General features: G+C 48.2%; 1 protein-coding gene across 4 annotated transcripts in view; it reads left to right on the top strand.

Moving 5' to 3' along the window:
- The first annotated feature begins 8,971 nt into the window (after nt 1–8,971).
- The window catches only part of HECTD4 (HECT domain E3 ubiquitin protein ligase 4), an 82,415-nt gene continuing 77,232 nt past the window's right edge, over nt 8,972–14,154 (top strand). For all 4 annotated transcript variants that reach the window (XM_074554638.1, XM_074554636.1, XM_074554637.1 and 1 more), the window contains exon 1: nt 8,972–9,437. In XM_074554638.1, coding sequence (XP_074410739.1) covers nt 9,267–9,437 — 171 coding nt within the window. In that variant the 5' untranslated portion in view covers nt 8,972–9,266. The remainder of the gene's footprint in view (nt 9,438–14,154) is intronic.

Genomic DNA, 14,154 nt, shown 5'->3' with positions numbered 1-14,154 from the left:
TCTGATCCTGTTCTATGAGATCATATCAACATTTCAGACTAAAAAGTACAAAAGTTGTGCTGTGTTGAAGACTGGCACAGGTGGCACAAAGAATAAATGTTCTCATAGTCCTATTTATCAGCTTTAATGTCATTTTTTGCAGAACTGAAGCTGTTTTATTTGTCCAGGGCAGCAAAGCTCAAAGATGCAGAAACTCTGGAGCCATTGGGTGTTTCTGCAGGTGCCCAATGAGCAATGCTGGTGCTTTGCCTGCAGATTGGTTTTAAGGATGATCATAACCAGATTCTCATATTTTACATCTGCTGAGCACTTTGGCCTTGGGACATCCAGAACAGGGCAAAATAAGAACACCAAGAAACCACACAAAGGTAAAATGATTTCTTCAATCCATGGGAACAAGTCTGTAGGATGCAGAGAGCCACCCCAAGGAGTGCCCTTAAATCTGATGGAGAAAATAAAGTTTAAACAAGAAGCAATTTAATTTTCATCTCTTTTGTCAGTCCTAGTGGATGTAGATATTTTCCACTGGCCTGGATGTAGATATTTTCCACTGGCCTGACAGATGCTTTAGGTTTTAAAATTAAGGCTTTCAAGTATCACCATGTGCTGCACATGGGATCCTATTGTTCAAAATGGTCATTTGGACAAGAGGAAATAAAACCCAAGATAAAATGTACAAAATCAGCCCTTGGTTCACAAGGGAGGAAGGGAATTTTCAGAATAAGGCCCTAAAAATGGTGATGCCCCCTCAAAATGATGGCACCATTCAAATTTCTGCTGAGAGTGTCCTGCTGAGCTGAAAGGAAAATCTCTTTTTTGTGGAATTTCATAGAAATTGGTGGGGAACCAGAATTCTTCCTTCAAGAAAACACAAAAAAAAACCTTGAACAAATGTCCCTGTGGAATGAGGGGACTGAAAGCACAGCAACTCCTGCTCAAAGGATTGGCACATGGCAGAGCTCCTGTGCCCTGCACATCACCCACATCAGCTCCCCTGGGGCTGACAAGGTGCAAAAAGGCCACTGGAAACCTGGAGCTTTGTGTTTGTGGAAAGAAAAAAGCCAAACATGCCCAGAGCAGAGGGAGAAAAAGGAAAACTGCCTTTTGAGGCTGCTGATGCAAGAGAAATTTTGAGAGGGTTGGGTTTTGGTTTTTGTTCAAATCCTGGCTTTGGTCAAAGCACTGAGCATAAAAATGTGTGGTTTATTTAATCCAGCACTCCAGGAAAGACTTGCCTGCTTTGTAATTAAACAGAACTTCATCAAGGCAATGTCTCACATCATTCTGTAACTGCCTTCTAACACAGACAACCCATTAATCCCCAAACTGCCTGACAGCTTGAATAAAAAACAGAATTAAAATAATCCAAATAACAGCACAAATTGTGTGGTTTGGGCTCCCTTGAAATAACTGCTGATTTCACAAGTGCCTGAGAAGGGTGTCCCAGTGTGAGCCAGGCAGTGCAGCTGCTCCTGGGGATTTATAATTCTCATTAGAATTTCTATCACTCTTCCCATCCTGTCACCCTGAGCTTCAACTTTTCATGTCATTCAATGGCCACCCCCCCAAGCCTGGGCAGACTGGGTAATCAATTCTAGGAAATGGCTTTTGGGTGTGTTTGTCAGGCCCAGCCAGGAGGCACATGGGAACAGAATGGAGCCCAGCACACAAATTGTGCCCCCTGTGCTGCAGGGAGGGCTGGGCTGGTGTCACCTGCCTGGGAAATGACAATCTCATCCAAGGGTGACCTGGTGGCTGTGGGTGACTGACAGCACTGCTCTGCTTCTCCTCTTGGTTAATTGATTGTTTGTGGGGTTATTTCAGTTGAAGTTTAGTTCTTCCCTGCTCTCTGTGGGTTCTTTGTGATGTTCTTTTTAAAGAAACACTGTGCTGTTGTTAAACATAAAGTGAAGGTTTATAAAACAATTGCTATTCCCTGTCAGGACCAGGATTTTACAAGCACTGCAGTGCCACAAACTCACCTCTACCACAAAGAAAGAAACTCTCCTGAAGCTGAAAAGATTCTCAACCACTCTGGCTTCACCCAGGGGCCAGCCCAGCCTAAATGTGGAATGATGAATTATTTGGCCTTTTCCTGAAAGGAAAATAGGGAAAAAATAGGTGAGTGATAGAGAGCACAAGAGGACTGCACCTCTCACATAAATCAGCAGCATCCCAAACCACAGCACACATCTCCAACCTCTCCTGTTTATTTCTCTCATATTTATATCCTGTCAACATGTTCACTCCCTGGGACATTGTTAGTACTCTTCTTTTAAAAGCAGATTCTTTATTGTACAATAGTTATTACTCTTCTTTTAAGAGCAGATTCTTGGCTGGAGAAAGGGGAAAGAGACACTGGAAAGAACAAGAGAAATGCAGCAGGAAAGGGAGGAAAGGGAGGAAGGCTCCATGGGAAGAGCCCCTTTGGAGATGGGGGCACTTAGAGCTGCAAGACAGCACCACACAGAGAGCAAAATTGTTCTTCCCAGAGGAAAACCATTGCACTTATCCCACTTTGCACAGCTTGCCTTCAGCTCTCAATTAGTGGCTTTCAGTTTGAGCTTTGTTTTGAATGCCTGTCACCACTGAAGAGAAAATCAGCACAGACTAACATTTGCTCAGGCCAGGGATTCACTGCCCTGGAAAAGGGGCTGGTAGTGCTGCAATGCCAGTGCAAAGCTGCCAGTTGGGAATTCACACTCTTGGATCTGATTTAGGAATTGCAGTAAAAGACAAAAGATAATGAAAGTTCAAGCACCACCCCTTTTAAAATCCTCACTTAAAATCCTGGTTTCCCTCTTTGCTGTGGTGTCCGGTTGGTTCAGACTCTCCACTATCCCAGGTTGCTCCAAGCCCTCTCCAACTTGGAAAAGAAAATTGTCCTAAACTGTATTTTTGTCCCAAAATGTACTTTTCCCCCTGGAATGTTACATTGCAAATGTCAACATTTCAGCTTTTTATTCTGATTAGGATTGAACATTGTTAATAAATCTTGTGTGCCCAGATCTCAGCTTTGACCAATGTGAGCATGGAGCTGGCTGGGTGGGGAGGGAGAACTTTTCCAGGGATATCAGTTCTGGGATTTGGCCATTACAGCTCTTGTTCAGGGTGAAGGAACAGGAATTTTCCCTGTGTTTGAACCAATCCCTGTCTGAGGGAATCCCTCAAACACAGGGATTGCAGGATCAGTATTTCAATCAACTCACTTGGGAAATCAGGGAAAATTCTTGAAATACAAATGTAGACGCTCAAATATTTCTTGATAGAAAAATAAGAGAAAACTAAGAGAAAACCACCTTAAGCAACTTCCTCTTCCCAAGGGTTTTAAATAAAACTTTAAGTAAAATATGGGGTAAATATGAAGCCAGAGATGCCACCTTGTCACGTTTATGTGTTTACAATATTGAGCAGAATATTGTACCAGATTCTTCTTTTTTCATTTATTTATCCCTCATGTTACTGCACCAGTTTTTAGAAAGGTTGAATTTTAAACCAGCACAGAATAGCTGTATTTAAACCTACCTATTTTTGGATAGCAATAATGAGTCTTCTGAGACATTCAAGATTCAAAAATTCAGGACAACCACTCAGGGATCTGCTCAGCTCCCAGCCACTCTTTCTCACCGATGGGCAGCATTTAGGTACCTCCAGAAAAGTCTGCTTGAGTAAAAAAATGAGACCTGAAATTTGGGAGAGCACTGTTAAATGCCAGCACCTCCAGGGAGCAGGAAATCCCAAAGAAAAGATCAGGCTCCCAACTTTGCAAGTTTGAAAGGACAGGGAGGATTCAGTGCAGGGATGGTGGGGAGGAGCTCTGCTCACAGCTCTCATGGGTGAGGACAACAAACTGTTCTCTGTGTCTGCAACAGCTGGAAAAGGAAATGAAGGGTTAAATTACAATTGTGGGATCTCAGCACCTCAGCACTGAGGTGTCACCGAGAGCACCCTTGGGGGGCTCGGGAGTCCTGGAATGTTCCAGAAGTGTCTGGTGGCTGGACTTTGATCCTACACAGGAGACGACACCTGTATGAGGATGGGAGGGTTTCACCGGGGTGAATGGTGAAGGGATGAGTTAATTAGAGAGTGAAACACAGGGTTTAGGATTTCTGTACAGGGGGGTTTAGAGAAGTAAGATGGAGGAATTGGGGTGTGTCCTGTCCTTCTCCTTCTTCTTCTTCTCCTCCATCTTCTGTGGTGATGGTGGCACTTTGGGATTGGTCATTACTGAAAGTGCACTGGGCAATAAGGGTGAAAGGTATTGGGGAAAAATGATAAATATTGTACACGTAACTTTGGGTATAAAGATAGGTGACCGCCCGGAGGGCAGGAGTGTGCTCATGGCTGGCTGCTGAGCAGAGCTCTGTCGGGCCGAGAGAAAATCTTTTAGATAAACAATTAATAAACACCGAGACCGAGAAAAGAACTGAAGCCTCTTCTGGTCCTTTGAAACGTGGGCTGCCCCAAGGCCACCCCGGGCCTTTCCAGGCCACCCAAACAGCCGAAAACCGGACATACAATAATGGAATAAGAAATTCCCTGAAGGTAAAGAGAATTCAGCAGTGGAAGAGATTGAACAGAGCAGCTGTGGCTGCCCCATCCCTGAATGTCCAAGGCCAGCTTGGACAGGGCTTGGAGCCCCCTGGGATGGTGGGAGGTGTCCCTGCCCCTGGGATGGGCTTTGAGGTCCCTTCCAACCCAAACCATTCTGTGATCCCATAATTTCCATTTTTGTTTCCTGTCCAGTTTAAGTCAGGCCATCTTTGCAAGGTAGTGATTCATACTCTTTTTTTCCTATAACCCCTATTCATTTGAACAAAAATATCCATTTGTTCTTCCTCCCTCAAGCCCACCTTGCAATCTTCAGCAATTATTGCTCTTCTAAATGAGGAAAAATGTGAATATTGCCATTTGCAATTAAAATACATTTCTGAGGTTTGGAATTATTTGATTTCACTGTCGAGTTTCTTCCTTCTCCTCTGTCAAACACTGATTTTTTTTTTTCCCCACTTCAGTCTTTTCTATGTTTTAATTGGAGAAACTGTATTTTTTAATCCCAGATAATGTGCCAAGAAATGCCAGTATTCCTTGGGTAGTGGCCTTATTAATGATGGCATTTGGGCTCCCTAAATAACAAGTACCAGGCAGAGGAACCAGGATTCAGGGGCTGCAAATCACATAAAAATAGCAACTTGTTTTTCTTTTTCACACATTTCTTAGTGCCACAATGGTCACTGAAAGTGTCATTTTGAAATGAACAGAAAGATGCACAGCAAAGCCTTGGGATGAAAAGAGTTTTCCCCACACATAATAGCTGTAAATGTAAAATTAAACTGAAGGCTGAGACAATGCTGCTTTAAATCCCATTACATAACAGGCAAATTCCAAGCAGGAATAGGGAATTTCCATTTGCAGCTCACAGGAGTGAATTTTTGCCCACAGCCCATGAGCATCCTCTGCTAAATCTCAGTATCTGTGATGTCCAGAGAAGCACAAGGACACAGGAGACCTGCACAGGAAGGAGCTGATCCCAAAATCCTGCCACCAGAGGCTGAGGCAACCACAGCACATCAAAGAACACTCAACATCTGCTCCAAAATAATGGGGAAAAAAAGCAAAATAATGGAAGCAAAACAGTGGTTTTCTGTAGGAGCCTATTTACAAGTTGAGTTTTGTTCCTTCAGCTTGATGATCTGGGTGACAAAGTTATTCTGGTCTATTTTTTAAGTCATCCCATAAAGTATTCCAAGAGTTCTTTGTAGTTCTGCTGTGCCCCTCTGACTGCACATTGAAGCTGACATTTGCTGGTGACAGGCAGAACACAAAAATGATTTTTTTTTTTCATTCCATTACACAACATCTTCTGCAGCACATTCCAGGCAAACTGGAGTGGGGTTTGCTGCATCCAGTGCAGCCCCAGTGCTGAAAATCCCATGTAGGAATTCTCATTCCAAGTTCATAGATTGTACAACACACTCTCAATTCCTGAATGGCAGCCACTTCAAATTATTTAGGAAATTTCATTCAGCAGTAATTATGTTATTTACCTGCAGTGAGGCAGGACAGGGTACATTTCTCAGTTTTATTCCATTGTTTTCATTCAATAACTGCTTTTTAACTTGGAATTGTCAAGTCAATAGCATTCAGAAGAACTCCAAACAAGCAAATCAATAACTATAAAATGGTGAATATCCTTTCTGTTCAGCTTGGGAAGCTGAACACAATGTGCAGGTCAGAGCCAAGGGGGCTGCTCAGGTTACCTCCCACAGATCCCACATGGATCAGGATCCTTCCTGGCACAAACTGTCACCGTTCCCCAGACAAAGGACAAAGCCCAGCCCTGCCAGGGAATAACCTGGCCACGCAGCTCCTCCAGTGCCTCACCTGCTGTGGAAGCTTCCAGAGCCTCTCCTGGCTCTGAGCCAGCTCCTCATTGCTGCCAAAGGCCTTGGCTTGCATCCCAAGGCAGGATTGAATCCACAGCCACACCAAACACGGATTCTCCCTGGGATAAAGCAGCCCAGGAGGCCTTGGGAAGAGCTGCAGCATTTTCACCTGGGTTACCCAGCCTGTGGAACAGAACAGGTACACCCAAACCTCTGGGAAACACTGCAAACCCCTTCTGCTGATGGCTCCTTGCTTGTGAAGGGAACATCCCCTCTGACTCCCAGCTCTGCTGTTTGGGTTCATTTTGTGGAAGGTACTCACCAGCACCACCATGGTACCACAAGATCTAAAAGATGGAAGGATTTTTTTGGTGGAATGTTACTCCCACTAACATGCACACACACTTTGTGTTTCTCTCCCTCTGTTCCTTTCACGTGTGGATGAATGAAAACAATGTCAAACTCCCACTTTGGGAACAAAACAACAACAAAACCACCAGTGGCTGTCTCCCCATGACATGCTGTGACAAATCCAACCCCAGGAGTTTTCCCCTTTCTCCAAGGAACCTTTGGTAGCCTGGCTTATCTCCCCTGCCAGAACTCAGCTGCCACCTCCCACTGCCCCAAAATCTTCCAATCTCAGCATTCCCTCTCTTCTGGCTCCTCCCAGGGCTCCCACGGGAGCACCAGGGTCTGTCTGGAGCCGTTGTTCTCTCTGTCACGTCTTGATCAAAAATAGCAGATGCCCATGAAGCTTCTCCCTCATAAAAAACTTTTGGTAGCAGCTCTGCACACTCTCCCTGATCAAAAATTACTGCTGCACAGAGGCAAATAATATCTATTTCTAGAATAAATCAAGCTTGGAGACTTTTCTACTCTCCAGCACATGAATAGCAGGGATGTCCTAGCAAACAGTGCACAGAGCTATCACACAGATCTCTAAATTACTGCTTGTTTGAACTTACCTGAACCCTGTGTCAACTGAACTGGCCTCAAAAACAAGCTACACAATGGTGTGAGTGCTCACACTGCTGAATCAGGGCTACAAAAGGGCTTTGCATAGGTCCTATGTTGAGTGGTCATCCATTACATGGAAAAAATATGCTTCTTCCCCACCAGATTTAATAGGATATAAAGCACTGGTGGTAGATCTCATTTTACTCCAGCTCTGAATAAGCTTTTCCTGCAATAGCACGGCACATTTGTTATAATGCACTAATATGTTAAATAATTTAATCTGATCAAACAGGTAAATAAATGCATAGAGCCCTATCTCTGCTCAGTTGTGCACAGTCACTGTTCCATGAAAAGCAGACACTTGCAATGGGAATCCCCACAGCAATTATCCACTAAAACTATTTAACATTTATCACCACGTCTCTCTCATTAACATGATTTGTCTCAGCAGCACGTCCTTTGCTGAACATCCAGGTACAGCTGCCTCTGACACTTTGTGCCTCTGAACAGGCTCAGGGCGAGGCAACTGAAGGTGAAATTAGGCTGAGAAAGAAGGATCAGTTTTCCTCTGGATCCTCTTTTTTCCACACACACTGAGGTGTTGCAACCCTTCTGCTTTACACCCTCTGGAATCCATAAATCCAGAGGTACAGATTTGAAGGGACGTACCTGCTTGCTCATGAGTTCTTTGGGAAAAGCTCCTTGAGAGGTGACAGGATTCCTGCAAGATGGTGACAGAAGGGGGCAAGGAGAAATGAAAAAGGGAAATAATTCTGTGAGGGGACAGACAAAATAGGGGCGAGCAGGGGTATGGGAGAGGAAAAACAACCATGAGGGAGAACCAAGGGGGACCAGCCCTGGAGGGAAATGGGGAGTTTCAGAGGGCCCAGTAAGTGAATCCAAGAGGTTGAGAGGGAAACTGAGGAGAACAGCACTGAGGGAGCAGCTCTCGGTGGAGGCAGAACGGCTGAGGGAGCGGCCATTGCATGAGGGTGAGATCCCAGGGCAGTGCCAGGGCAGTGAGGTGAGGCCCTGAGGGGAGCGTCCCTCGCTGAGGGACGAGCGAGGGGCTGAGGGGAACAATCCCTGAGGGACGAGAGAGGCGCTGAGAGAAGCAACCCCTGAGGGATGAGCGAGGGGCTGAGGGGAGCAGTCCCTGAGGGATGAGCGAGGGGCTGAGGGGAGCGCACCCGGTGCGGATGAGGCTCTGAGGGGAGAACACCCAGCGCGGGTGATCCACTCCCCAGGTGAGGCGCTGAGGGGAGAACACCCGGTGCGGTTTATGCGCTCCGATCCGCTCTCCCTGGCGCGGGTGAGGTGCGATATGAGCGGGGTGAAGCTCTGAGGGGAGCGCTCCCGGTGCGGGTGCGGCGCCGCGCCCGGTGCAGCTGACCCGCTCTTCCCGGTACTGTTGCCACCCTCCCCGCGGTGCGGACGATCCGCCGTGCCCGGTGCGGGCGGAGCACCAAGGGGAGCACACGCTCCGGAGCGGGTGAGGCGCTGCCGGCAGCGCCGCCGGTGCGGGCGGAGCGGCGGGAGCGGCCGGGGGCGGAGCTCCGGCGCTGGGGGCGGGTCCCGGCGCTCGGGCCGGGGCCCCGCGGGCTGGGAGGGGGCCGGGTGTATTGTTCCCCGCGCGGTGCATGCCGGACGCGCCTCAGCCCCCAACATGGCGTCGCGCTGTCAGCGGTGTGTGTGAGGCGGGTGCGGGACGCGGGGCTGCGGGCGGGCACGGCGGCTCCCGGAGCTCCCCGGAGCGCCGCCGCCGCGGTGGCAACGCGCCGCTCCTCGCTGCTGCCCGCCGCGCCCCGGCTGTCCGGCGCTCAGGCCGCTGGGGACGCGCCTGCCCCCGCCCTGCCCCCGCCATGGGCGGGTAGCGGGACCCGCCTCGCCTCAGCCCTGCGGAGCCCCCCCGCCCTCCGCGCCATGGGGTCCCCGGCGGCCGCTTCGGCGGCCGCGGCCACCGACTCGGCGCAGTGGCTGTCGGTGAAGGAGGAGACCATCTTCCTGCACGACGGGCTGATCCGGGTCACCGACCTGGCCGAGCTGCCCAGCGAGATCATTGGGGTGGCCGAGCCCGGCGACACCGAGCTGGAGGTGAGGCGGCCCCCCGAGCTGAGGGGAGGGACGGGACAGCGCCGGGGCTGAGGGGAGGATGCCCTCGGCAGAGGGGCACGGTGGCAGCGGAGGCCTGAGGCGAGGAGGACGGGGGATGGGAGATGGGGGAGCAGGGAGGATGACTCGGGGAGGGAGGATGGGGGGCCGGCATGGAGGATGCTGCGTGCGGATGCCGGGTGAGGGATCTGGAGTCCGGAGCCAGCCGGTGTCGAGGCGTTCTGCTTGTCTTGAGTCCATCTGATTTATTTCGGATAATAATGAAAGTGGAGCTGGGCAGGAGGATGGTCAGGTGCTGATGTAAATGGAGGGTGAAGTATTGGTGCGTCCTCCTTGTTTTGAATCTTGGAAATCAGAGCCGAGCTCACGGATTTCAGCGTGGCCTTTGGCCCGTTTATTTTTATTGAAGGTTTTGTGTTTTCTTGCTGTTACTTTTAGGTGGTTTGTAATTGATCAGCACGCTCGGGGGTGCCCGGGTGTTTTATTCAGCTGTTGACAGTGATTGTTATTAAGGATCCAGGAGGGCAGCCCCGATTTTCATCCCAGCTTTTTTACCTTCCCAGAACTGCCCCTGGTGTTTGCTGGCTGCAGGCAGGCGGTGCAGCTGTTTTATCTTAGGAGGAGCCGCTGAAGGACTGAATGTCACGGATTATAGGTTGCATCTATTTGGTAGACTGCATTTTTTTTTTTTTTTTCCCCCTGTGTGCCTCCCTTCTCCTGTTTCACCCCACCCTCCTCCCCGGCCGTGTGGCTCGCAATGACACAGGGGCTTTGTCACCGGAGCTGAGCGGTGGCAGCGCACAGGGGACGCTCCAGCCGGAGCTTTATTCCGGCCTCTGTTTAGTCCCAGGCATTTTAGGCCGAAAAACCATTTTTAGTGAGGCTTTAGCTGCTATCTGAGCAGTCCTGACAACATTATTGTTCATTGGGCTTTGGGGAAACTTCACCCAGCCTTATCTAAGGAAAGATATTTTCTGCAGAATGTGCGTTTTCTGCCCTGTGTGTTGGGACACTGGGGAATGGCATGGAGAAATCAGCTGCTCCCCTGCAATGGATGTTGGCAAATATCACATGAACAAGAAAAGGGAGATTTTTTAAGGTGGCTGACTTATCTCTGTGTGTATAAACATGGAATGGTTCTCCCTTGTGATCGGAGTTGCTCTGGCATTCAGTGCAGCTTGGATGCAAGAAAATATTTTGATTGCATGGCATAGTTCTAGAAGAAGAATTGAGTTTAAAAACCGTGCTGGAAAAATAAAGTGCTCCCACAGCATTTTTCATGTTATATCACAAGAAAGGAGGATATCCTTTAAAAAACAAACAAGACCTTATTTTAAGATCTTGCCAGCCAGGCCAGAAGTGTGTTCCAGCCTGAAACTTGACACACAGCTTCACTTGACAAACACTTCAGCTCTGGAGAATTTTTTGTTAGTGTTAGGAATGTTCTGAAACTCCAGTTGTTTGGGAGAGATAGGAATGGAATTGGTGCTACTGTGCCTTGTGCTTTGGCATTTATTATAACAAGTGTTGCAGCAATCCAGTGCCACTGATTCACCTCATTTTTTCTGCTCCAGAGATTCTTTTCCTGTTTGTGTTTGCAGTGCAAAACTTTGAAATAAATAATTAAATATGACTTTTTGCTGTGGTGCTTATTTTTGATAAGTACTGTTTTTGACTTATATTGATCTTTATTCTTAAGTCACAGCTTATTAAAACCTTTTTATTTCCATCCACTGATGGAATTGATGATCACAAGCGATCAATTTCATTTTCAGATATCTGCAAATTGGTTTGGACTTTGGTATTGAGGGGGAAGGATTTTTACAAAATGAAATTTCTCATGGTGCAGATGTAAACAATTTAGCTCATAACTTTTCCCTGCCTGTTTTTTAATGCTGTTTTCATTGAAATAAGGGATCCTTTGGTGATGTGGAATGGCTTTGAGGAGCCATTTTGTGGGAATAGGTGCACACATCTGATTGAAGCGTGGCCATGCAATCGACTGCTACACAAGAGCTCATTTACACTCTTTCTACTCCTACTTGCAGTGTAATAAATATCTTTGAAAATGGTCCAAACAGAAATCTCTTGGGATGTGCTATTGGCCAAGGGTAGGAGATGCTGCAGCTGCTGCTTTGATTAGGAAACTTCTTTAATTCACTTCTTGTGCTTCATCAGTGGTGGTCAGAAGCCTGGCTGAATTAGGAGCTGAAGTGCTTAATTAAAAATGTATAATGTTTAATACTTTAATGGATTTTTTTTTGGGTGGAGAAATATCATTCTGGTCTGTTTTGCCTAAATATCCATTTAAAGAGTGTATTGGTGACTAATGTCAGTGTGTTTGGATGTGTTTCCTTTGTCCTTCTGTTCAAAGGTTCTGTCTATTTATAAAAAGAAAAGCAGAGGAAAAAATGTTACAGTGCTGGTGTTATGCCAGGAAAGGCTTATGGAAAGTTATGATTTTGTTATTTTGAGTCCCATGCAGCTTTGATTTTATCTTTTTGTGTATTTGTATACATTTGTATTTATACATATACACTTTAATGGTATGTTACAGGAGCTTTACTCCTAGAACAAGTTGAAAGAGAAGATTATGTTGAGTTTTAAAGGGTGTGGAGGTTTTTGCTCTGTTTTTATTTTTTCTGTGATGATGTGTGCCGACTTCTTAGATTGTTTCAGCATATTTACAAAATATTCAGGCTTTTAAAAACTGGATAGAATTTTGTAATGTTACACATGAACCAGCTGCTCTTGGTGCAGGTTTCCCACCAAAACCCTCTAGTCAGGAGAGACCTGGGTTAGTCAGTGATTACAGAAGCCTTTGGACCTTTATTTTAAAACCTTTCACACAGAGAAATCTCTGAAAGAGCAAAGTCTTCTCCTTCTTGGAGACAGCCCTGAGACAGAGCTGGAGGTGTTCCCACGACATTGTGGTTGGTCAGTGCCCATCCAGGGGGACATTGGGACAGGAAGGGTTTAATGTTCCCTTTAGGTTCCTTCATGTGGCCCAAAGGGAACTGAGCACTTCCAGAATCTTCCAGCCAAGCACCTTCCCTGGAATAACACCAGGAGTGTGGTCAGGAGGAGGAGAGGTCCCTCAGAGCAGGGAGATGTGATCTGCCAGCTCCCCACAGAACCCCAGAATGGTTTGGGGTGAAGGGAGCCTGAAGATCATCCAGAATTCCCTTGTCCGTGGGCAGGGAGCCTTGGAGCTCTGGATTCCCAGGGAGCCTCCCAGGGGGCCTTGGAGCTCTGGATTCTCATGGAGCCTTGGGGCTCTGGATTCCCATGGAGCCTTGGAGCTCTGGATTCCCAGGGAGCCTCCCAGGGAGCCTTGGAGCTCTGGATTCCCAGGGAGCCTTGGAGCTCTGGATTCCCAAGGAGCCTTGGAGCTCTGGATTCCCTTGGAGCCTCCCAGGGGGCCTTGGAGCTCTGGATTCCCTTGGAGCTCTGGATTCTCATGGAGCCTCCCAGGGAGCCTTGAAGCTCTGGATTCTCATGGAGCCTTGGAGCTCTGGATTCCCTTGGAGCTCTGGATTCCCATGGAGCCTCCCAGGGAGCCTTGGAGCTCTGGATTCCCAGGGAGCCTTGGAGCTCTGGATTCCCAAGGAGCCTTGGAGCTCTGGATTCCTTTGGAGCCTCCCAGGGGGCCTTGGAGCACTGGATTCCCTTGGAGCTCTGGTTCCCCATGGAGCCTTGGAGCTCTGGATTCCCATGGAGCCTCCCAAGGAGCCTTGGAGCTCTGGATTCCCATGGAGCCTCCCATGGAGCCTTGGAGCTCTGGATTCCCAGGGAGCCTCCCAAGGAGCCTTGGAGCTCTGGATTCCCTTGGAGCCTTGGAGCTCTGGATTCCCATGGAGCCTCCCAGGGAGCCTTGGAGCTCTGGATTCCCAGGGAGCCTTGGAGCTCTGGATTCCCATGGAGCCTCCCAAGGAGCCTTGGAGCTCTGGATTCCCAGGGAGCCTCCCAGGGAGCCTTGGAGCTCTGGATTCCAATGGAGCTGGGAGTGCAGCTCCTCCCTCAGTAGCTGTTGGGATCGTGTCTGTCTGTCTGTCCCCATCTGGTGCTTGGACTCTTGCTGAGCTCAGTTCTGTAGGACAGAGGTGCCACTGGGCAGGTGTGGCTGTGCACTGAAAATAATTACCTTTAATTGAGTGGAAGGTAAAAAAAAAATAATAAAAATGAAACAAGTAAGGAAAAGGTGGTGGCCTTTCCTCTTCCCCCCAGCATGGCCTGGGCTGGCTCTCCACAGAGAGGGTGAGGAGTGGAGTGCAGTGCTCTTTTCTCAGCATGTGCCCCTCCTGTGACTGACTCGTGTTTGCCATGAAATGCTTTAGACTGGAAGGTTTCTGCTAAACTTGGAAGTTTTCACCCATTTTCCTCCCAGCCCAGAGCAAACATTTTGTCACTTTTGCCTGATTGCTGAGGGAGAGAGCAGTTCCCTGCAATTATCTGGGTCAGTGCTTCCCAAACCTTTCTGCTGTGACCTCTGTGCCACCTACAAGCGTCACCTCTGTCGTGCTGCACGTCCCTGGTGCCACCACCACCAATTGACTCCTTCCTAAGTGGGTGACCCTTCCTGGGGTGGTGACCTCTGACTGGAAAGTGCTGATCCAGCGTGTGGCAGGCCTGGAGCAGCCTCATCCTCTGCCAGGACCTGCAATTTATTAAACTTCTCCCATATGGACCCCTGGGCCTC

The sequence above is a fragment of the Zonotrichia albicollis genome, chromosome 18, assembly GCF_047830755.1.
Source record: "Zonotrichia albicollis isolate bZonAlb1 chromosome 18, bZonAlb1.hap1, whole genome shotgun sequence".
Taxonomy (NCBI): Eukaryota; Metazoa; Chordata; class Aves; order Passeriformes; family Passerellidae; genus Zonotrichia; species Zonotrichia albicollis.
Note: the sequence above shows the minus strand (reverse complement) of the source record. Positions and strands in the feature narration are given on the sequence as shown.